We start from the raw sequence: 24,578 nt of genomic DNA on the forward strand, positions 1-24,578 counted from the left end.
TCTGCAAGCTTTATTAACTTTCAAGCCACTTCCTGTTTTCCCTTTGCAGCCATCCCCACCCATTTGGGTACTGCAGCACAGAAACCCTCGGTTCGGTCTGAGGAAATGTTCTACTACTTGCTGGAGGAGGAAACCCAGCCTGACAGCTACCATTTTTCATTACCTGCTTTCAACAAGTTAACTTTGCTTCCCTGTGAGGTAATCTGTCAGTGAATCATGCTGCACAGAATTGCCCACCTCCAGTTCTGAACCCCTCACATAAAAGATTCAGTCTTAGAAAACATAGTGTAAGTCGTAAGCAGAGAGTGGCCACAAAAGTGCTGCTGGAAGTGGAAATAGAAAGCAAATCCTATTCCTGGCTGCATTTCTCAGAACGGATGTTTAGGCAGCTTCCTTTGATATGCAACTCAAAAGTGTGCAAAGCTTCTGTGCAGTATGAGACACTGGAGCCTTGGTTTGCAGAAGGGACAGGCACGCATGGATCAGACACAGGAGCTCTGCATGCTTGGCACTCCTGGACAGCATACTGCCACCAAAAGGGCATCTAAAACAACAACAAAAAACCCAAACAAAACTCCCCAAACAAACAAAACAACAACAAAACTAACTATCAGTCCTAGTAATACATCCCCAAAAGGTTTGGACTTTATGTAATAATCCCTTGTGGATCTGAGATAGCTGGAATGAAAAGGAAAACCATCATTTTGTTGCCATCTGGGATTAAATACTAGCACACCTGGAGCTCTGCAACAGGAGTCCCTTCTCTCCAGCCTATTTACCCCAGGAGCTTTATCATTTTTGTCCTGAGTTCATTTTCTCTGTCATAGTCACACTCTGCCCTACACAGTATTCCTTACTTTCTGGACCATAGGAATGTTGACTTGCAGGGAAGGCAAATCCAGAGCTAGGTTTCTGCAGTGCAAATGTATACATATAAATGGTTTCATTCAGCAACGAAATGCAATCAATTCCAGGACAAACTGCTGAACAAATTGCCAATTCTAAAGCCACAGCAACAGCAGAGAAGAGCTATCACACAGCACTACCCTTCAGCAGACTGACCAACCCTGCCACTGCAAGCAATCACAGTCATGCCTGGACACAGAAATCAAGCTGCCCACGCTAGCTCCCCACACAACATCCACCCTAACAGCAGAGCTGGACAGAAGCAGTGGCGAAGCTGCTCCTGCTCATATTGGAGTTTCTCTCTAAAGGCCTGGTTCTAAGCCCCTTAATGACAATGGGGAGTCTTCCATTGTGCTGCTCCTGGGTTCACACTGCAGCACTGACTGCTTTGAGGGAAAGCACCATCCCACACAACTGCTGCCACTCAGGCGTAACACTTGGCAGGACAGAGTCACTGCTTTCTGCTTCCCCAGCTACATTTCATCCTTTGCTCTTGCTGAACTGAAGACAGCCTAAGCATCTTGCAAGGCTCTGCAAACAACTGGTACAGTCATACAGAGAGAACAAATGATGAAATGAAAACAGAGGGGCCTCTTGCACTCCAGACCCTTTCCACCTCCTCCCTTAAGCCACTGATTAAAACCACAGAGCTGTCTGGCAAAAGAAAAAAACCCAACTAAAAAGAGGATGACCCGTGCATTCATATCCTGGCAACCTGTGGCAACTGTCACAACATGCCCAGAACAACAAAGACCAAATTACAATGTCTCTGCCTAGACCTAAATCTCATTTTATTGCAGCATCTGGGCACACATGCAAGACCCCCATCAAGCAAAGACACACACTTACATACAGCTTTGTGCTTACCTTCTACTTTGAAAGAAACAGAGCAGATCATTAAGTGCTGCTTTAAATGCAGATGGATTGTCAAATCAGAATCATGGAACAACTCCTTTCTTTCCACAAACCCCACTGGTTTAACAGAATTATGATACAATGAACAGCAGTTTCAATCAAACTCCCTTAATTTGGTGCAGCTCAGAGGAAAAGAGCTCCCTCATATCTCTCTCTGGCTCCATAGCCTCTCCCAAAGGGTATATTGGCTTTTCTGAAAGAATGTTGTTGTTGATGTTTGAAATCACAGGGCTCAGCAATGGCTCCCAGCCTTAATCTCCTTCCTCAGCAACAAGCTGTCTCCACTAGAAGGCAAGTTCCTGTCACGGTTGTCCTGGAGGAACAATTTCATCCCAAGATGACAATTAGTAAGACAATCCTGGTTTTCTCACTAACGTGTTTTGCATCTCTTTGTTGTGCTTTGAAGGCATGACAGGAGCTGATTTTATGAAACACCTCATAGCTTATTAACTAGAGGCATTCCTCTTTGAGGAACAGGCTGCTGCAGGAGACGCTTCTCCTTACTGGGAAGAATAATCAAAATGTTAAACAGTGTTGAAGTTGCCACTGGAACTTAGACATCTCCAGATCCTAAAAGCTCAAGAACTTCAGTTCTATACCTGGGACACAGAAGTCCTTAAAAGGAAGAAGTTGAGTGAGTGGATTTTCCTTCTTTAGAGAGACTTTTGCCTAAGCCTGGGATGAGTTTGCTCATCTAAACAATCATAAAAATGAAAGGTGCTCAGAGCATCTTTGAAGAAAATGCAATGAAATCCTAAATATACCTTCCTTTTGCTCCTGAGGAGAATTTAGTAACATTAAAAAGTAATTATTTGTGCCAGTTTGTCTTTCATGGTGTGCTACTTTTTTTTTCCTTCTGAAAATACACACAAAAATCCAAGTGTTCCACTCTGATTTCTGATTTTTGTGTGTTTTGATTTTCAGAGTAAGCTTTACTAAACCTGACATAGTGCCCTAGCGAATCTCAGTGTCTTAAAAGTGGCATTTCCTAATAAGCAAGTATTTATTTACATGAATTTGGAGCAACATTTTCAAGGCAGAATGAATCCCAGATTTAGGGTGTTGAGCCTGAAGAAAAGAAGGTTCCAGAGAGATCTAATAGTAGCCTTCCAGCACTACAAAAAGGCTGCAGAGGGACTGTTTCCAAAGGCCATAGGATGAGGTTTCAAATCAGAGGAGAACAGATTTAGATTGGATGCTAGTACAAGTTCTGCACCCTGAGGGTGGTAGAACACTGCAACAGGTTGCCCAGGGAGGTGGTTGAGGCCCCATCTCTGGAGGTATTCAAGGTGAGGCTCAGCATGGCTCTCAGCAACTTGATCTAGTGGAGGATGTCCCTGATGACTGCAGGGAGTAGGTCCAGATGACCTTTGGAGGTCCCTTCTGACACAAACTGTTCTATGATTCAATGATTTGAAGATCCAAGACATGCTGAAAGTTAGTACAGGAAATGTTTCTTTCACTGTTCTTCTGCAGACAATAAGCCAATACTGCCTGCTGCTTCTTTGCACTGGCATTGAATGCTTTTACTCTTCTCTTACTGAGCTTCAATACAAAGACCACAGTTCTAGCACCACAATTTACATCTATAGCTAACAAATCCCTTTGGCATCTATCACTTATGAAAGTAAAGAGCACCCTATGGAGGGTGCTGCATTTCCCACCTTCCTCTTTACAGCACTGTATCTCTCTTATGTTCCACCTTGCTTAGCTCCTTATAGCACAAAGTGTTGTGGGATCCTTGATGATATCTCTGCCTCATTTCACTGAACAAAACAACCTAGTCAGGCTTCAGGGTTTTTTTTTGTTTGGTTCTTTGTTGTTTTACCTCCCTCAAGTCTGCCTCACGTTTCTGCAGAGGTTACCTCCTCCACAACTGTCATCAGAAAGGAATCTGTTTTATGCTGCTACGCTTCAGAGCCTGACATCCTAGCCCTGCAGGGCTTCAAGGTACAGGCACTGGGGCAGAAGCGCACCTACATCCTCCACTCAGCTCTGTGGCACACTGGTTTAGTTCATCCACATGTAAGCACTCATTGAAACTCACCATGTTCCTAAAGAGATGCAAATCAGTAGATTATTATTTGACCAAGAAAAAGATTCAGAAGAGCATTAATATAAATCATTGAACAAGTTCTGTTTCAGCCCCAGTTCCTAGCAACCGTTATTTAGTGAGAAAAAGTTTTATCTGTTACAGATGTTTTTAGAGTGTTAATCTAGACCTGCATACACACCATGCAATGCTGATGCACATTCCATAGAATTATGGAGTGGCTTAGGCTGGAAGGGACCTCAGAGATCACAGAATCATTAAAGGGACCTTGAAAGATCATCCAGAGCAGCATCACCTATACCAGATCACACAGGAACACATCCAGGTCAATGCTGAATACCTCTAGAGACTCAACAACTGCCCTGGGCAGCCTCTTCCAGTGTCCAGTCACCCTCACAGGGAAACTTTTCTTCCTTGAAAGATCATCTACTCCAAACTCCCTGCCATGGGGATCATCTACTCCAATCCCCATGCCTCTCAACTAGACTTGGCTGCTCAAGGCCTCATCCAGCCTGGCCTGGAACACCCCCAGAGGAGGCATCCACAGCCTCCTTGAGCAGCCTATACCAGAGTCTCACTACCCTCGTACTGAAAAGCTTCCTCCTAAGATCCAGTCTAACCCTGCTCTCCCTCAGCTTCAAACCATTTCCCCTTGCCCTGTCTCTACACACCCTCATGAAAAGTCTCTCTGCAGCCTTCCTGTAGGATCCCTTCAGGTACTGGAAGACAGCTCTAAGGTCCCCCCAGAGTCTTCTTGAGGCGGAACACCCCCAGCTCCCTCAGCCTGTCCACATAGAGGAGTTGTTCCAGCTCTTGGATCATCTTTGTGGGCCACAAGACTAAAGTAGCTGCTTGTACAGCACATTGTCCAGCTGAACTACTAATGTTTAGGTCTGAGAAGGAAAAATCCTCTATCCCTGCAGGGTGACGTTAGCACAACGAGGCCAGCAAGCCTGTGGGTAGCCGTGAATACTGGAACACAGCTAGGATGTCACATGAGGACACAAGAGAGAGACAGACACACAGAGAAACTCAGGCAGTATTTACTGCAGAACTAAATAACCTGCCCTAAAACTATTTCAGTATCCCTAAATGCACACTCACCACCACCACACTTAGGCAGATAAACACGGGGGCTCACTTGGGAATCAAAACCACATTAGTTCACTGCTGTAAATAACAGGAAAAATGTCCTTAGTTGTTCCTTAAATATTTTTAAAGGACAGTCTGAAGTAGGGAGAGAACTCCCTAAACACCTCACTGCCTAAACTCCCTTTCCCCCTTTGCTAACTAGAAGTCTGCTGAAAGCCACAGCAGCTCTTGTAACTTTAAACCTGGGCTGAGATGGTAACTCGGGCTCTGACCAAACAGCGCGCAGAGGGCGGGCCGGGCTCCTCTTCGAGGACCACCTTAGGCGTGTTCCCACCCCCGGCTACAGAAAGCAACGCCACTCCACTCAGCTTGCTTTAGCTGGATAGTTATCAGCTGGGAAACCTTTCCCACTGTAGGCTGCAGCAGTTAAAGGACTATTTGGAATATCAAAGTTGGGTTTTTTTTGCAGTGATTTCTTTTTGTGATCCTCAGTGTTTGCTGCCTCCCAAAAAAATTCATCAGAACTCAGTTCCATCTGGGCTCAGGACTGGAAAGCTCTTCTCTAAGCTGATCAAAGATGTTTATTAAAGTTCAATTCTTCATCTTCATCCTAGGGATCATGCCTTTCATAGCACTTGCTGAAGAAGGTAAGGAGAAACTTTGGTTAAAAATGATTTCCAGTAGTGTAGCAGTTTGTGTGCTTACTCATAGGCAATACAGTTGCTCTGTCCTGTTTGTGAAACTCTCTTGCATTCTCGAGCTACTGCTGGGCATTTACTATGGCTGTAAGCAGGAAGGAAATGCATCCAAAATTTTCAGAAGGGCTGAGTTGTGCTCCATTAGAAAAGAATGTTCTGTGTCCGTGGGGGGAAGGAGAAGGGTACAAGCAGTTAGGGAAGGCAATAATCCATCAGCAGCCCTTGGAAACACCTTCCCTTTCATTGCAATACAGGCAAAGGCGACTGCAAGCAATCATTTAGTTGTAGCTGGTGTTTAGGTGTCAAAACTCTTTATGAAAGCAACTTCTAATTTGATCTTCCCAGTCACAACTTCAGCTTTTATCCTTGGAGGCTTTACAACAGCTTGGAAGTTGAGCCCTGTGTAAGGCTTTGCTAATGCTGACTTAGCTGTAAGTGGACAGACAAGTGAGGGGACACAAACCAGGAAGAATTATGACCTAAGGCAGATTTGTGAAGTCCTATGTGAGTGCTCAGAGAAAGTTTATTTGTCAGGCTCTTTCTTTTGCGTTTTCTAAGAAAGAGACAACAGGTAAGCCAGATGTCTGCAGTCTGTTTACAGCTAAAGGAGAAGAGTCTAACCTATGAGCAGCAAATCAGGGCTAGTCTGAGCAGTACTTGATTCCACGAACATCCTGAATTCAGTCTGTGTAGTATTCGACTCGTGATGAATGAGCTGGCTGTCAGGCAGGGTGCCTGATGTATGTGCAAACAGAAAGCATGCCTGCAGAGGTGAAATACAGCTACCCTTGCTATGGAACACGTTCCAAGCACTAATGCTCTGCAAACAACCTGGAACTCAAGCCAGCAGTCTTCCAAAGCATAAATCTACTTGACTAACTTGGATCTGGGGACTGTAACTGCAACACATACTTTGATTTCAAACTGGTGACAGTCAGTGTTGCTCTGCTGGGTGTAATTGAGTTGTATCAATATGAGTGAGTATGTTGGCTTGAAGCTTCTAATGGGACTTCCTGGTGTCCTCTGTCAGAATGAGGCTGGAAGTTTGGAGTTACACTTCAAAACTGTATAGAAAGTCAAAGATGAAATGTTAGGCAAATCCCAAACGTTGCTGTCCAGGGTCACCCAGCTAGCTCACCCTTAAAAAAACCCACCAATATTAGATGTACCAAGGTTCAAAGGCATCGAGGCAAATTCACCATTTTATAGAATCAGCTTCAGCAGTTTCTAGAACACCACAACTGCAGGGGGAAGAAAAGGTCTTATCTCCTGGCTTTTGGGGAATATCTAAGCATATTCTTGCTCAAATCTGAGAGGACTCCAGCAACCATCAGGTTGAAACTCTCCTAGCCAGGAAAATGTTTAAATATTACCTACTTGCAAATTCTGTTTTCACCAGCATAGTCTGATAGCTGTATCTAGAACACAGTATGGAGTACTCCAGGCTTTCTTTGAGTTCAGCTTTTACAACTTTCTCCACACTTAGGATAACTATCAAAGGATACACCAGCAAAATATGCTCCCGATCTATAATGACCATCTCCCAAACATTTAGCATGTACAACACCACTATTTACTGATAACCATCAGCAACTACAAGTTAGAACAGACTTGAGATGACAACTTCCAGATCTAAAATAACCAAGTTCCAGGTATTTAGTATGCATATCACTGCTGTTTACTGATAACCATCAGCAATTACAAGTCAGAAGAGACTTGAAATGACAATTGCCTGTGGCAGTCTCTGCCTCCACCCGCAGCGAGGGTGGGAGAATTTTTTGCCTTCTAGGTGCAGTAGACATTTTCAGATACCTGAACCTCTGCGGTAAACAGTTTGGCCTGATGGCTTTCAAAGGGAAAAAAGTCTCCTTTTCAGATTCCAATACCTTTGATTAGGCCACAAAGAAATCTGAAGCTGCTCTTTTGTTATATTTGGGCACTCCATTTTATGGGATGAGACTGAACCAAGAAAAACAGCTTTGTTTTGATCAGGAAGAGTATTCCCAGAAAAATTATTATTGGTTCCAAATGCCTCCTTCGATTGCCAAGTAAGCTTAATTCAGATGCTGATCCTAGCTTTAAGCACAGTACTCCTTCCCTTCACAAGTTGAGCAGTTTCATTAGCATCTGCTGTCTTTAAGCCGCTGCAACCTCACAAAAGGGCCGGAGGCACAGAAACCATTTCAGGACAACTGTGAACCAGAAGCATGATTGAAAAATCGCAGTCACTAGTGACAGAAGCACAGGACTGCCAACCAACCCATGAGCAATAATTCACTGAGAGCCTACCAATCTTAAGGCACGAGTCCGAAATGCTCAAACATTCTTTGCTCAGAACAGGGAAATTACATCTAACAGCAGGAAGTTAAACATGAAGGAAGAGTTCTGCTACAATTTCTGGGGTTTTACTGCTACTCAACAGGGATATCTGGTCCCAAAGGCAGCAGCGTGGTTCCCGAAAGAAAGGATAAAGGCTCTTCTTCTTGGGAGGATTGTAAAGCAAGGCATTATACTGAGGGAAGAGAAGGGAATTAAGTTATTAATTCACTCTTTATGTGAGCTTGCAAATAAAATTAATGGCAGAAATTAGCAAAAATACAGAAAGAAGAGTTAGTAGCAAAGTGTGCATCAGCCTGTGTGGAACACATGCACATGTGCACAGCACACATTTAGGACTGAAACCCCAATTATCCTGCTTTAAAAGCAAGGGCAGCCCTCTGCGCAAACTGAGCAATGTTCAGGCTACAGCACTTCCTACCGAGTGACTGGCAGATGGCATTTTGTCTTTCTGTGGCCCTGCTCAGTGTACAAAAGCCCAGGCAAATCTTCATGCAGAGGATCAGATCCAACGAGTTGAAACAGAAGTTAGTCTTACTGTTTTCTAGGCACAGCATTAATCAATTAAAAGAAGTTTCCACACGGGTGCTTTACAGAGGCAACACATTTCCTAATCTGAAACCTTTCCCGTGGTGCCAGGATCACTGCAGAGAAGAAGAATCACCTTATTTGCTGTCACATAGCATGAACAAAATGTACCATGATTGTTTAACAAGTTGCCACACAGCACCTGAGCTCCATCAGCTGTCCCGGTGCCTCATCTCACCTGGAGGTAAATGCTAGAATAAATCTCCTTGTGCAAGTCTCAAAATGAAACAGGTTTGTGCCAGGTTGTGTTATTTCACATTTGTTTTGGAGTCAGAGTAAGCACATGGATGGGATGACTGAGATGAAAAAATGTTTATATGGCAAGAATGGAAATTGAAGCTTGCAGTCAACCATGAGGCTAAAATGTTCTGGGTTTCAGAATTAAAAAGAAAAAAGAGGACAAAAATCACAAGAAAATATTTTTTCAAAATTCTCTCCATAGAATCCTAGAATGCATCATAGGCTGGAGGGGACCTTAGAGATCATCTACTCCAACTCCCCTGCATGGACAGGGACACCTCTCAGCTAGACTCAGCTGCTTGAGGCCTCATCCAACCTTGCCTTGAAAAGCCCCAGAGCAGAGGCATCCACAATCTCCCTGTTCCAGAGTGTCACCACCCTCATACTGCAGAACTTCTTCCTGAGATCCAGTCTAATCCTGATCTCCCTCAGCTTCAAGACACCCCTCTCTGTCCTGTTTCTAGACACCCTTACAAAATATCCCTCTCCAGCCTTCCTGTAGGATCCCTTCAGGTTCTGGAAAGCAATTTGAAGGTCCCCCCAGAGTCTTCTTGAGGCTCCCTCAGCCTATCCTCATAGCAGAGGTGCTCCATGCCTTGATTTCCCCAAACTGCTGTTGCCACTTCCATGTCAAAACTAGACAGTAAGTCAGGCAACTCTAAACCCTTTTGGAAATCAAATTCTGTGACTGCTGGTAGCAAGTAAATTAAGCAACCACAGTGAACTGTCATTGTGACTCAAAAGGGAGTTGGTTTTCTACTAAAGCATGACAAAACCTTTCACCCTGCATCTGGCTGCACCATGAATGATAAATACTGCTGTGCATTGTCCCCATATACGCCTCTTGTAAACTGCTTTACTGAGGTATCAGTCTAGCTCTACATGCCCAACACTCAAAGCTTGGTTATCACCAAAAGGAGACAAACATCTCAAAACACTGAGTCTGGATTTTGCAGTGTCTTGGTAAAAGACTGGCAGAGGACAGAGAAAAAATGCTTCCTTCAGAGGAAACAGAAACTTGGCCATTTGTCTCTCAAAAGTTAGTTTTTGGATCTGTGTAACTTTACAAGCAAAGCAAATGGTCACATTTAACAGCACACAAGTGGAGCTTTCAGTAACTCAGGCTGCACAGTGACAACTGGACAGAGAGGCCAGACTCCCAGCTCCTGTAGTTCAGCAGTGTCCATTGAACCCATGCACTTACTCCTGATCTAGGACTTGCAAATGCCCTGCAAAACAAAGCAGCTGAGAACTTAGAGTGCTTTTTAACAGAGGACTAAAAAAACAGCAAAGGCAGGCTAGCCCCCAGCATGCAGGCTGCTGGGCTCCAACAGAGGCACACAGTGTTTCCTCCTTGTGCCATCTGAGGCAAGCCATACATACATGTGCACCACAGAAATTACTACTGTTTGCCCAGCTCCAGCACATGGTCTGTCTCAGTTGCACGTTTGTTTTGTTTGCTTTTTGTCTGGATGTGGTCAGGGACTACAGGATGGAACCCAAATGCTGCCAGGTTCTACTATTCATTGCAGCCCAGATCCATGCTGCAGGGAGGCAGCCTCTAAAAGGGCTTCCTCTGATTTGTGTGCACACAAACCATAGCCTTGGGTTGGATTCCTGCCACAGCAAAGCTGCCAAAGCTGTGTGGTGCACAACGTGCTGCACAGCACTTCAGAAAAAGATGCAGGACTGAGAGTGTAGGATTAGGAGCATAGGCATGCTGGGATATAGGACTGGGAGTATAGAAATGCTGGGATGTACTGAACAGACCCAGAGAGAAAAATGAGACAAATTCTCTGCTGATTTCCAACTCACTGTCTCGGAAGCCTGGCCAAAGAATTGCAAAGGAAAGAGAAACTGCTGCTGAGCACATTCTCCCATTGCTTTATGACTTCCTCATGTCCTTCCATCATTGCATTTGTTGATGACAAACACTACAACATCCAGCACAAATGCCATTAAAACGATCGATCCTTTGTGAGGGCACAGTTCAGCTGTGCACACCACTTCAGGCAGACATACACTCTTAGGAGAGCTTGAGTAGTGTGTGAGATGCTGCTATAGTTGTAAAGGGGACACACTTAATTCCAAGTGCATATTAAAATGTTTTTTTCAATGGCTATGAAACCCATCCAAGTATTAGCCAGTAATTAGTTAGTATGACAGTCAGACACGTTTGAGTGGACCTTGTGTGCTGCATTAAGGCCCTGCCAGTTTCTAGTTACAGGGTTTATCATGAATACTGCAAACAAATGAGAGAAGAAATGATCATGCAAACACTTCTGCTGGCAGATAGATGGGCTGCTAACCTTTGAAGCAGCTGTCAAAGGGCATGTGGCTACAGCCTCAGTTTTGAGAAGAGATTCATTAATTACTCTATCAGAGGTTATTCCTTAATTCCTGTCACCGGCATTGATGTATCCCAGTATTTGTACACTAATTGTCTACTTTCTGCTTCACATCCCATAAAATTTGTACTTTTCTCCTTGTCTCACCACCAATGCCAATTCTTCATCAACCGTGGAAGAACAAACAGCACTCCGATGGTGCAGCTTTAAGTGCCACTTACAGAACAATGCAAAAGATAAAGTTGCATCTTGATCACAACTCCAATCTTGCTGCCCCAAGCAAATCCTTACTGCTCAGGGAAAACGATGCAATTGCTAGTAAGACTGAGAAGAGTTGTACAGGGGCATGGGGCAGCAAATACCAATAAGAAAGGGGCTTCATCCCACGTTCATGAGGCAGCAACTCAGGTCACTGCATTTACCAGACAAGAAATCAGAGACTGACACAGCAACATTATAAAAAGCATAAATCTTAGAAGAATCTTGCAAGGAATAGTCCATAACGGAGCTTAAAGGGTTTCTTTCTTCTCAATGCCCACAGCCTTGTGGCAGATTTTATTGTGCATAAGAGAAAGCTTAGTAAGTTTCCACCTTTTCCTCTTGTGGCTTTGTTTCATAGCTGGGGTTGTGGGTCACAGCCATCTAGCAAGCATTTGATGAGCAGTTATTTTCCTCTCTACCTGCCCAGCTGAAATGATGTTCTGTTTTGCTCTTTCTGGGACTGTCCTATATATGGGCAAAGTAGAATATGGTAATATTCAGAAGGGATGTGATGTACTTCAGAAGCAGCCAAGTGGCTCTTGGCCAGTTGGCACTGTAGCTTTCAGCTCTGGCTTTGTTCCTTTGGCTAGGCCAGGCACAGCCATAAAACCATCTGTAGTGGGGTGTGGTGACCAAAGGAAATGTTTCTGAGGATTCAGCGAAACACTGTCAGCAGCAGCTCCATGGAATACCTCAGCAAAGTCACTCACACTCCAAATAAGGCTGAGCTAAAGCCTTCCTTCTGCACCATGACCAGTTTCCCACTGGCAGATACTTTCCAAAGTTCATGGCATTTTGGCATCCAGCTTCCTTCATTCCACAAAGCAAAGCTGCCAGTCTGGGTGTAAGGCAACTGCAGTGAGCCCTCAGGATTTACACAGCACATACTTGCTCCTGAACACCGTGGCAGGGCACTTCTCTGCAACCTGTGACTCCAGCAGAAGAAAATGCCAATGCTGTGGCCTCAGGCAAGCTAAGGACACAAAGAACACTGCAGGAATTTTGCAGCAGCCACAGGTACACGAATGGGAATTTCAGATCTCGTTAAGAACCTTCCACAATTTCCCCTTTCCAAGTCTGAAAGTTTTAACTGTGTGAAGAAGGTGAAAGTCCACAAAGTCTGCTATTTGTCAAAACTCAAACCATTTTGTAGCCTGGACTTGGCAGTGCTGAGCCATTTCACAACCTCAGCAACCCACACCTCTATGTCTTGTAAAACAGCATGGACTCACAGAACGGTTTGGGTCAGAAGGGACCTCCAAAGGTCATCTGGACCTACCCCCTGCAGTCAGCAGGGGCATCGTCCACTAGATCAAGTTGCTGAGCGCCATGCTGAGCCTCACCTTGAATACTTCCAGAGACGGGGCCTCAACCACCTCCCTGGGCAACCTATTGCAGCGTTCCACCACCCTCAGGGTGCAGAACTTGCTCCTACTCTACTCTAATTTCAACCATCAGTGCAGGCCTTTAGAGACAGTCTCTCTCAGCCTTCTTGTAGGCCCTCCTAGGTACCAGAAGGGTGCTTTTAGGTCTCTCTGGAGCCTAATGACCCCAAATTCTGAAACAATTATAGAAAAATAATGGAAAATTACTTCTGGAAAAAAATAAGATGAGGTAAGTTTTGGAGATGACTGTGGAGTGCATCTAAATGGAGGATGGAAGCAAATAACAGACAAATTGATACTTGAAAACTCCAGAGGTGCTGATGAGATACCTTACTGAATCCCACACTTTTGTTCCACCACCACAAATAAGAGTTTCCACTGAACCACAACCAATTCCAGTGATGAGATACTGAATTCAAATACTCCTTTTGCTCATGATCAAAGTAAGGTCCAAGTAAAGAATGTTTCCTCAGAAAGAGAGTTTTTGTATCAGGACATGGCCAAAACAGGATGGCTCACACATGGACATTCGCAGTCCTTCAAACACCACCACTTGGTCTGTAACAATTCAGGAAACACACACTGGCAAAGTCATCTCCAGACAGCTCGGAAATTCCAAGCAGAAGGGTGAATCTCCCCAGTGACCTGTCATGCTAAATTCTTTCTCTTGCTTTTCTAGAGAAGCATTCCACCAAGCAGCTATCCAGTGCAGCTGGACAGGATAAAATATTGTCTTGATATTTTGGAGAAAAATAAACTCCCATGTTGAGATCAAAGCAGCTGTTACCCTGCTGGTTAACTTTTTTAGCTGTTACTTGTAACTGAAGCTCTTTTTTTCAAGAACATGAGCAGAGTGGCAACATGCACTAGAAGTTATTTCAGCTCTTGCTGGGGGGAAATCTTTAAGCTTAGCCTTAAGCTACCTAAGGTTAGCTTAACACAACTTGAGGACTGGGTTGAGTTCTGGTTACCACAGTATAGGAAAGGCATTGATGTCCTGGAGTGTGTCCAGACAAGAGCTATGAGGCTGGGAGGCTGGCGAGGGGTTTGGAGGGTGTCATATGAGGAGCAGTGGAGGGAGCTGTTGCTGTTTAGTCTGGAGAAGAGAAAGCTAAGACAAGATCTTATTGCTCTCTACGGCTACCTGAAAGGAGGTTGAAGTGAGGCTGGTGTTGGTCTCTTCTCCCAGGTAACTAGCAATAGGATGACAAGAAATGGGCTTAAGTTGTGCCAGGGGAGGTTTAGGTTGGATATTAAGAAAAACTTCTTTACAGAAAGAGCGGTCAGACATTGGAACAGGCTGCCCAGGGAGGTGGTGGAGTCACCATGCATGGAGGTGTTCAAGAAGTGCACAGACGTGGTGCTTCAGGATGTAGGTTTGTGGTCATGGTAGCTGGGTTATGGTTGGGTTCAACTTTTGCATTTTACCTGCCAGTCTCTTATCACAGAGATGGAAACTCATTTTCTGTGAGGGCTTCCCATTTCAAAGGCTACATAAAACACAGGCTCACAACTGGTGTCTGGGCTTATTCAGACTGCTGGGAAAGAAACAAGATCTTACATAATTTTTCATCTTGAAAAATATATTTGGTTTGGAGATACCTGAAAGAAATCCTAATGAACAACAGTTTTACAACTCCCTCTCCTTTCCAACACAACCACTGTGCTTTGAATGCAACCAGAAGTTCTTCTAGTAAACTGTTACTCCATGCATAACAATGAGTCGTGAGCTCATCTTCCCCTGAGTGGGTCATGGGATGCTTAACCATGGGCTGTCTTCTAAGCAGTATTAAATTTTTAAAGACATCAGATTTAATTTTTTTTTTCTCTTCTCCTGGTGTGAGAAGGTGCAGCCTGATAGCAGCTGGGCACTTCGAACTGAAAGGCAGCCAGCTGGAACTCCGGCAGGGAGAGCTGCAGCCATTAACTCACATCTGCAGCTACGTATAGCTGCGAAGAGAAGAAGCCATCGTGCCAGCTGGAGACAGCCACAGCACCGTGAAGCAATGTTTTTATTTACAGCCTCCTCTAAGATAATATTAAGAACATATGGAGAAGCACTACTTAAGCCTGTAGCTGTTGCTACACTTGGCTCACATCAGATGAGAGCACCACACACTACAGCCACCCCCCTTACATCCCGCTTGCACTCTTTCATGGCAGCTTCTCCATTTCGGTTAAGTGTTTTTGACCTCACGATGCCCTCCTCTGACAGAGTTGTGCAGTATCAAAGCTTTCTTCCTCCAACCCCCCCCCCCCTCCAGTTTTTCTTTTAGTAGTAGTAGAGTCTGCTTAGCTACCTCCCAAGCCACCTCCAGTGCCTGTCCAGAAAAACAAACCAAGACATGCAATGCAGGGACTGCTCTCCAGCAAATACAGGACGCCAGCTCAAACACGGCGTTATGCAGAGGTAGGGCTGGGACAAGACAGAGGGACAGAAATCAGTTCAGCCTGTGTGTGTTAGGAAGGTAATAGGGGAGCCATATTATTCTAGTTTGCCTTTCCCGTTAAGGCAGCGCTGCCAAGGGTGACCCAAATCTCAGGTGAGCTGAATTACCTCCTAGGAGTATTTATCTTTCTCCATAGACTATAAAAGAAGATAAGGGCAGACATCTTATTTAGGCACCTCTACTAAGAGCCTAAAATTAGGCATGATTTATCTGGGCCACCTCCTTTTGTCACTCACTGTACAGAGGGCAAATGCACTGAAATAGATTCTTGGCACTAAGTGACGCACAGGAAATCTGCAATAGCTATCCCACAAAGAACGACTTTTATGTCTCTTTGTGACATCCACCAATTCCCTGCACCTCTGTTCTATGGCACTGTTTCCTTTCCTGCCCTCACTATCAGGTGATTCCTCAGGGCTGAAAGCTGCAGCCGTGCCACAAGCAGCTTCCCTCAATAAGCTGCTTGCTGATAGCACACAAAAGGCATTTCACTTTCTGCCTGGATTTTTTCCCTCTGGTAATTGGTGTTCTCCATCTGTGCTGATTTTGCAACTAGTGAAAGAAAGAGAGGAACTGTGTTCAGTTTCAGCTGGGATTACAAGGTAAACTGATCCATACACAACTCTCATTGTCGAGCTCTATTTATATTTCTCTCTTTACATTTAACATTTACACAGCATAATCCCAATATTGGACTTTAAAAACATTACTTTATAAGCAAAAAACAAGTATTATTATAAAGTAGTGCCTTAAAATACCCTGATATTTAGAAGGTGGCTAAGTCAACACCCCTAAAAGTCAAGCTCCATTTATTCTACCTCAGCAGGAGGTAGAATAAATGCTGCTAACCTGGGGCATTTCAGTCAAAAATGACCAAACTCTTTATTTTTACCACCTAACTTAGAAATCTGCCCTGGATTTTTCTAGACTTACCACGGATTATAAGGTGATGCTGGGGAGAGTGGCTGGTTTAATTAGCCACTATTTTAGGCCTCGTGTTGGCATGACATGAATATACTTTCTTCGTCTGTTAGTGCCTAAAGTACCACTCTCACACCCTTTTGGCACTTGAATAGAAAGCCTATCTGTGTTCAGGCTTATAACAGCATCAAATGGTAAAATCCTGTTTACCTGAGTAAACATGGAATTAGAAACCTAAGTTTAGATCACTGCTTAGCCTGTTGGCAATGGGAGAAAGGTCTCAGGCTCACAGTGTGAGGAGGGCTGAAAAATGCTTAGTTTGCTTCAAAAGTTAGTTTAATTTTCATTTGAAATCATCTTTTTGTTTTAAAAGAGGCATTTACAAAAGGAATAGAAGTTAAATGGAAATCACAGCTAACAAAAAACTACTTCCAAGTGATATATGCAGATCTGATCCAGTGATTCTATCCTGCTTCAAATTCTGACTGACACTGAGCCAAACAACCATTCCTTCTAACTTCAGTCACAGAACAAAATCCTATTTCCATGTCCCTGTATCACACAGATATTAGGAAACTGTTAGATGCTAGGAAGAAATTCTTTCCAGTGAGGGTGTTGAGACACTGGCACAGGTTGCCCAGGGAGGTTGTGGCTACTCCCTCCCTGGAGGTGTTCAAGGCCAGGTTGAATGAGGCCTTGAGCAACCTGGGCTAGTGGGAGGTGTCCCTGCCTATGGCAGAGGGCTGGAACTGGATGAGCTTTAGGGTCCCTTCCAACCCAAACCACTCCATGAATCCATGAGCATACAACCCAAGTAGGGTGAATTTAGGCATATCAAAGTCTTGCATGAGAAATGGTCTATTTGGAACTAGTCTAACAACCCAAAAACTAACTTCAAAGGCAGAGGAGATGACAATGTTTTTAGGTCACTAAATAAAAACAGGTGAAGCGAGTAGAAACAGTTAAGATTTAATAAATCCCAACAGGTCATGAAGGTTTCTTTTACATAAAGTATTCAAAGGTCTTTAAATAATTCCTGTGAGTAGTGTTTCTCTCTAAAGAGATCACTACACAGTGCTAGCCTTCTGCTGCTTACTAGTTACCACATTACAGAGGAGTCAAACTACTTGGCAGATGTTAGGATTTTAGGAAGATATTCTGGATATTAGGAAGAAATTATTTCCAGTGAGGGTAGGGAGACACTGGCACAGGTTGCCCAGGGAGGTCACGGATGCCCCCTCCCTGAAGATGTTCAAGTCCAGGCTGGAAGAGGCCCTGAGCAACCTGGGCTAGTGGGAGGTGTCCTTACCATGGCATAAGAGTTGGAACTTTAAGGCCCCTTCCAACATGAACCATTCTATGAAATTAAAAAAAGGATTAATTATTTTGTTCATAATTAACCTGTCAGCAGCTGACAGCTGTCAGCATTGGGGGCTTCCTCCAGCTCCCCTAAACATCCTCTGCTTTTTGAAGAGAACAACCGTGGCTCATCCACGTAGCCTTCAGCTGTCACTGCAGTGCTCCCAGGCAGTAACTCAGTGTCATGCTGAAAAGTATTATCTGGGTTTGAAGACATCTGGAGAAACTTTTGCCCTGGTTGCTGCAGTGCACAGAAGTTAAATGTAGTACTTGAACCGAGGAAAGAATTTTTCAGATGTTTTAGGTTTTTTTTTTGCTCAGGACAATGCTTATCATTATCTCTTTGCTTAAATTGAAACACTGCTACCTGGAATTAGCAGAACCCTCGTGCCACAGGGGACAGTATTAACAAGCAGCCTCACCTAGCTTTATAATCACGGTGATTAGAAACTCCCAAGAGATAGCACAGTGCAACACATTGTGCACAGCCACAGCTTTGTGACCCAGCAAGAAAATGAATCAAATTTATGTAAGTTTTCAACATGTTCTTAATACTGCCACTTGTCTTCACCTATCCATGGCCTTTGTGTTCTACCTTGTTCCACCTCACTTTTCATATTGATGAATTGTTTGTAAGGAACCAGCTGAAATTTCAGGGCCTGTACCAAGAGCACAGGTGACATATAAGTCTAGAATAAAAAGAGAGACCTTACTTCGTTACCTAAAGAACTTAAATTCTGGCAAGTGAGGTTTGCAGCCTTAGAGGAAGCTCTGAATAGATTTGTTTAGGAAGATTTTATGAAGTGTAGCTGCACTCAAACATTAATTGCACTTCTAAAAATAAAGGTTGCAGCTGGGAGTGAGTTGAAAGATGGGAGAAAGCTCCTGCTGATTTAGAAAATGGGAGATGCCTGAAGTGATTTATCCAAGTACATGAGCTGAGGGAGCTGGAGTTGCTCAGGATTCCGGGGCACCTTAGAGCTGTCTTCCACTACTTGAAGGGATCCTACAGGAATGCTGCAGAGGGACTTTTCGTAAGGGTGGTGTCTAGTGGTAGGACAAGAGAGAATGGTTTGAAGCTGGTTTAGACTGGATCTTAGAAAGAAGTTCTTCAGTATGAGGGTGGTGAGACACTGGAACAGGTTTCCCAGGGAGGTTGTGGATGCCCCCTCCCTGGAGGTGCTTAAGGCCAGGTTGAATGAGGTCTTGAGCAGCTGAGTCTAGTTGAGATGTGTCCCTGCCTGTGGTGAGGAGGCTGGAGTAGGTGACGTCTAAGGTCTCTTCCAGTTTAAGCCATTCTGTGATTCTGGTGCTTTAGTAGAACTCTGAAACCTGGAGGGGAATCTTATTATTAACAGAGAAATCTCTTCTTGGACAAAGAATTTAGTAGCGAACATGCTTCAAGGTTGCTCCAGGGTTAAGTGATGTGTACTTAAGCTCCTTGTGTCACAGCTTTGCACAGAAATACAGCAGAATTCAAAGTTATTCCAAAGAATTTTGCAAACCTAAGTGCACAGAGGCAGGGAGACACAGCATCAGAGAGATCTCACATTAAAATTTACATGCAAGAGCCAGGATGTGTGACAACCAGGTACAATCCCAACTCCTCTTCTAATATTTTATTCAGCAAGCTCAGCTCTAGAAGAAGAAAGTGCAACAATTGACTTCAGAGACAGAAATGACACAGAATATGAAGAATTGCCAACTGGGGTGAGTATCATTCTAAGTAAAGGTTCCTTTAGCTTATCCTGACTTCATATTTCTGCTACTGTCTTAAGGCTTAGAGTTTGAGATTTCATTGTAAGTGATAAAGAATAACCTTGAGTTGCAGCGTAAGTGATCTAACACTAATGCTTCTGATTTGCAAGCAATCAAGTTGAAAGTGACAGAGCTGAAAACATTTGTGGCAGTTGTTCTGTGCTGCACAAATGCTTCACAGCCTGCACATTCACTGCCATTCACCTCTACTGTGTCAGGAGCTCTCCATCAACTTCAGGGAAACCAAACTGACAAACTAGTGTCAAAAACTACCAAAAAGGGCAGGTCTGCAACATTCTGCAGTTCTCTCCTGCCCCTTTGTAGTCCTGTTGAGGTCATACAACATAGAGAGCCTCCAGCTGGGAAGACAAATCAGCTCAGATTGGGTTGCTTTTGGTTTTTTTGGGGTCCTTGTACACAAGTCAAAGATGACAGGTGAGCCACAGGGCACCTGCCAGGCCAAGAAATGTAAGTGCTCATTTCATACACGCTGACTGCATGTACTGAGGTTTTCTTTTTCCTCTTCCACCCCGCCCCCTAATTCTTTTAGTTGCCCACAAGACTACACACTGTAACAAATCTCTTGCAGTTTGGACAACTGATGACCACAGAAAGTGCTTTGGCACCAGCTGAAGACAGTGGTAATTCTACTGGTTATGAAGCCAACACAGAAAACGCTGATGGTAAAACCCCCCAAGTTTTCATTTCTATTTTTACATCAAAGTTTTACTGCCAGATGCTAAACAATACCTGCAAAATTTAAGTACCCAGTTTAAGGTGCTCTCAAAGGTCTCGTTGCTGATTACTGAAAGGGGAAAGTAAGACTTCTAAAATCATAGAATCATAGAATTGTTTTGGTTGGAAAAGACCTCTTAGATCATTGAGTCCAACCATCAGCCCAACACCACCATGGCCATTAAACCATGTCCCAAAATGCCATGTCCAACTGAGACATTAATCCACGGATAAATTCAGATCAAATATTTCAGTGGGGGCAGAACTTAAAGTACAGGTTGAGGAACCTGAAGGATGGGTCTTCAGAAATACTTCTTACCTTTTTTAGTTGATGGCACAATCACGGAGGAGTTTGGGTTGGAAGTGACCTTTAAAGGTCATCCAGTCCAACCCCTCTGCTAATGCAGGGGCACCCACAGCAGCTTGCCCAGGATCACAGTGGCCAGCTGGGTTTGGAATTTCTCCTGACATTCCTCCACATCCTGACTTCATAACAGATGGCCACTGACAAAAGGGATGAGTAGCTAACACCATTTCATTTGCTATGCTCTGCCAGTTCTGCCTCAAGGCTGGCAGCTATTCTCTGAAGCCTTCACTTTGTTTTCAGATGATTAGTATGAAAATCAAACAGCTCTCCAGAAAGGATCTCAAGGAACTTTTAAACTGCCAAAGAACTTTTATTGATCACAAAGGATAGTTCAGCACATACACTGAGAGCACAGCAAAATCAGTCTCAGACAATTAAACCCTGATTTCTGTCTTAATTATTATTCTTTTATACCAGGTATGTCCTTATTAATCTTAAATGTGATCACACTTAAATTTCACTAGTATATATTAGATCACAATGAGTTCCTTAATTTCTATTACTTCAGAGAAGTCTCTGCACACATTTTCTCAAACCTTTCATTTGCTCACTTGCTGTAAAGAGAAAACTGACTGCACAGCCCTCAAACCACTGTGATGCAGTTGAGAAGATTCTTCTGTGGTCCTAGCATTATTAACTAGGTTGAAAAACTCTGTACAAAGTCTAGTGAATGAAATCATTCTTCCCTTTCTGGCTTTACAGGTGGACTGAGTCAGGGACCAGAGAAACCTGAAAAAGGTAATAACCAGAAAAGACAAGGGAGAACTTAACTGCCAGGCAGTAGCCTTCTGGAAGCCACTAGCTATGCCCGTGCTATTCTCTGGGAGGAGACATGACCTGCCCCTGATCCTCCTCCTCTGATTCATTTGGTTGCTGTCTCCACAGCCACATCTTACTTGAAGCCAGTCTCTTCTCAGTGATAGCCAGCAATAGGATGAGGAGCAATAGATGTAAATTTAATCACAGGGAAATCCACCTCAACATGTGATTTATATGTTTTTTTACTGTGAGGGTGCTGGAGCCCTGGAATAGGATGCCCAGAAAGGTTGTGGAGTCTTCTTCTCCAGAGATCTTGAAAACCTGTCTGGATGCATTCCTGTGTGACCTGCCCCAAGTGGTCCTGCTTTACAGGGGTTTGGACTTGACCTCTGGAGGTCCCTTCCAACCCCTAGCATTCTATGATTCCATATCTATATACACAGAACCCTCCAGCCCAGACACATTAGCAGGCCTGCAGGCTACAAGTAAGCCTGAACTTATCAAACCTGCTTCAGAGCTCACAAGATAAAAACTTTTTTCCCCAAGAAGTGGAATGCAGCAGAGTATTGTCAGTTCTATCAGTAGCATCTTATCGATGGTCTCCATGAGGAACACACTAACATTCCTGATTTCCTCTTTCAGGTGGTCTGGAAACAATTGCACTGGTTGGAATAATTATTGGAATCATAGTTGCAGTTGGAATCCTTGCAGGAATAATAATTGCTGTTGTAAGGAAGATGTCAGGCAGGTACTCGTAAGTAAATTGCTCATCAGGCTTTTCAAACAAGCATCATCCTCTGAGCAAGGTCACAGGAATGGCTTTGGAAATGTCTAATGCTTCTCTTCTGACAAAATAACCTATTTCCATGTTAGAGAGTGCCTGCTGATTCAGCAAGAGCTGCCAGTGTGATGGGGGTGATCCAAACCCTCTGCTGTGATCCAGAAGAAACTGCCAGCTGCTTCAGTCTTGCTGTTATAATAGTAATGAGGCTTTGGTTACTTTCTCTGTGAAGCACTACAAGGGCAACTTCTGCAGAGCATAAACACTGATCTTATTACTCTGAGCATCTTTGGAAGCTGTTCTGCCACCAGTAAGATTCATTGGTGCCATGCAAATCTCAAGGGCTTTACACAGAATGGTTTAGGTTGGAAATGACCTCGGAGATCATCTACCCCAACCTCCCCACCATGGGCAGGGTTGCCTCTCAACTAGACCTTGTTCAAGGCCTCATCCAGTCCAACCCAACCTTGAACACCTACAAGGAGGAGAGATCCACAACCACTCTGGGCAATCTATACCAGAGTCTCACCACCCTTGTACTGAATAATTGCTTCCTAAGGTCCAGTCTAACCTTGCTCTCCCTCAGCTTCAAACCATTCCCCCTTGTCCTGTCTCTAGACACCCTCATGAAGAGTCTCTCTGCAGCCTTCCTGCAGGATCCATTCAGGTATTGGAAGGCAGCTCTGAGCTTCCCCTGGAGTCTTCTCTTCTCCAGGCTGAACACCCCCAGCTCCCTCAACCTATAGTCATGGCAAAGGTGCTCCAGCCCTTGGATCATTCTTGTGGCTGTCCTCTGGACTCACTCTAATAGTTCAGTTAGCAAGAAAACCACACAGTATTTAACAAATACTTTTCACCCAGCGCTAGGAGAAAGCAAACTATGAACTGGGAAGCGAAATAAAGTGGTGACTGGAAAGGCATGAAGAGGGAGGGGGAAAAATGATCACTTAACTAACATTTAACTATGAACACCAATAAAATGAGGTTTTTGTTTCACAGGCCCTGAGAATAGATGAAACAAGCAACCATGCCATTATACACCAGAAAATACAAGTGCTTCTTATTTCATACAAACTAAAGACTGTTCCTGTGCTGGTGTGAGGAAATGATCCATGGAAAATATGGTCAAAGACTTCCAGTTCTATGGGGATCTCACAGCTCTAAGGACTTCCCCCTTGCCCCAGACTACACAGTATGGAACCTTTCATAGGATTTGTTACTAACCAGGTATTTGCTAAAGGAAACAAAAAGATTATGCAGTAAGAAAAAGCCCAGCAGCAATGAGCCTTACATCTGAAATGTGATTTGCAGGTCATAGATATATACTAGCTTGATTTTTTTAAATGCTAGCAAAGATTATTTCACATGGCATTTTATGCATCCCTTCAAAACCACCTCCAGAATGTCAGTGGTTTTTTGGTTGGTTAAGTGCTTATGGCATGTTTATCTACTAGATGATGTATCAAAGGGAAGAGTTAGCTCCAGAGAGAACCAATTATTTACAAAGTCATAAAAAGTAGGATACTGGAAGCTAAACTCTCTCCACTGTTGAGACAGATTTTCTGCTCTTGATATTTATATGGCAAAATATGGTAGGCCCAGCTGGACCTGACCTACCAACCGAAGGCTTGCTCATCCAACTGCTGCACCAGGAATTTCCTGTCTATCCTGTCTGCAGGGACACACAGGGATTGAATTACACATCCTGAATTCAAGGGTGCTTGGAAAATACCCAGTTTTGATGGGTCACTTTAAGCAGTTACTCAGCACGCTCTAGAGCTGACATGTAGAAGCTTTTGAGTTGGTCTGTACCAGTTTTTTCCTTGATAAAACTGTTTTGTTTCCTGACTGTAGTTGGCTTGTTTAATGCCACGAGTTCAACACTAGACCAGAACGAGGTATAAAAGTACCTTTGGAGTCTGCAGCTTTTCTGTGGCATATTTAGTGCAGCAGCACCTGAATGCACATAGCTCAGAGCAAAGGCTTTGTATGTCAGGTGGCTGCTGTCCTCGTGCTTTCTAAACTAAGGCACTCCAGTGTTTAGTGTAGAAAAGATAATATGGTCAATAATTGCTAAGCATGTCAACTTCTCTAGATCTGCATTTCTGTTTCCTTCATGTGCCATGAATTATCCTGTCATCATGGGTTTTGGAAATAAAGATTAGTGTCAATTGTCTTATTTTACAATAGTTGCTCCTTGTTTTCTTTTACAACCTTTTAAAATGTTTTCAACTTTCCTCAAATTTCCTAAGTTTTCCTAACTTTTCTTGTCAGTGCAGCATCCACAACCAACTCATTTGACACTGATAAACCATAGAATATTAGGGGTTGGAAGGGGGCCTCCAGAGATCACCCAGTCCAACCCTTCTGCCAGAGCAGGATCACCCAGGGCAGGTCACACAGGAACATATCCAGGTGATTTTTGGAAGTCTCCAGAGAAGGAGACTCCACAGCCTCTCTGGGCAGCTTGCTCCAGCACCCTCACAGTAAAGAAATTTCTCATCACAATGAGAAGGCTTACTCTGATGTTAGGGTAAAACTTCATTCTGATCATTCAGGTACATAAACAGTTATCTTTCAAGAAAGCAAGTTTGCAGTCCTTTAGAGATGAGCACATGAGGTCCC

At 43.8% G+C, this 24,578-nt stretch overlaps 2 protein-coding genes across 7 annotated transcripts in view; one reads left to right on the forward strand and one right to left on the reverse strand.

Annotated features, from left to right (window-relative positions):
* Positions 1-24,578, reverse strand: part of LRRC38 (leucine rich repeat containing 38) — a 102,630-nt gene that overhangs the window by 66,127 nt on the left and 11,925 nt on the right. The window lies entirely within an intron of this gene.
* PDPN (podoplanin) lies at positions 5,330-24,140 on the forward strand. Of its 4 annotated transcripts, none has more exons than XM_064172205.1 (6): positions 5,330-5,613; positions 19,181-19,263; positions 19,862-19,994; positions 21,116-21,151; positions 21,815-21,926; positions 22,953-24,140. In XM_064172205.1, exons 1-6 carry the CDS (start codon positions 5,544-5,546, stop codon positions 22,957-22,959), a joined length of 441 nt encoding a protein of 146 aa, XP_064028275.1. In that variant the 5' UTR covers positions 5,330-5,543; the 3' UTR covers positions 22,960-24,140. The 4 variants fall into 4 exon arrangements, with proteins under 4 accessions (XP_064028275.1, XP_064028278.1, XP_064028279.1 ...); XM_064172208.1 differs by having other exon boundaries at positions 21,815-21,920; XM_064172209.1 differs by having other exon boundaries at positions 19,901-19,994.

The sequence above is a fragment of the Pogoniulus pusillus genome, chromosome 36 (genome assembly GCF_015220805.1).
Source record: "Pogoniulus pusillus isolate bPogPus1 chromosome 36, bPogPus1.pri, whole genome shotgun sequence".
Taxonomy (NCBI): Eukaryota; Metazoa; Chordata; class Aves; order Piciformes; family Lybiidae; genus Pogoniulus; species Pogoniulus pusillus.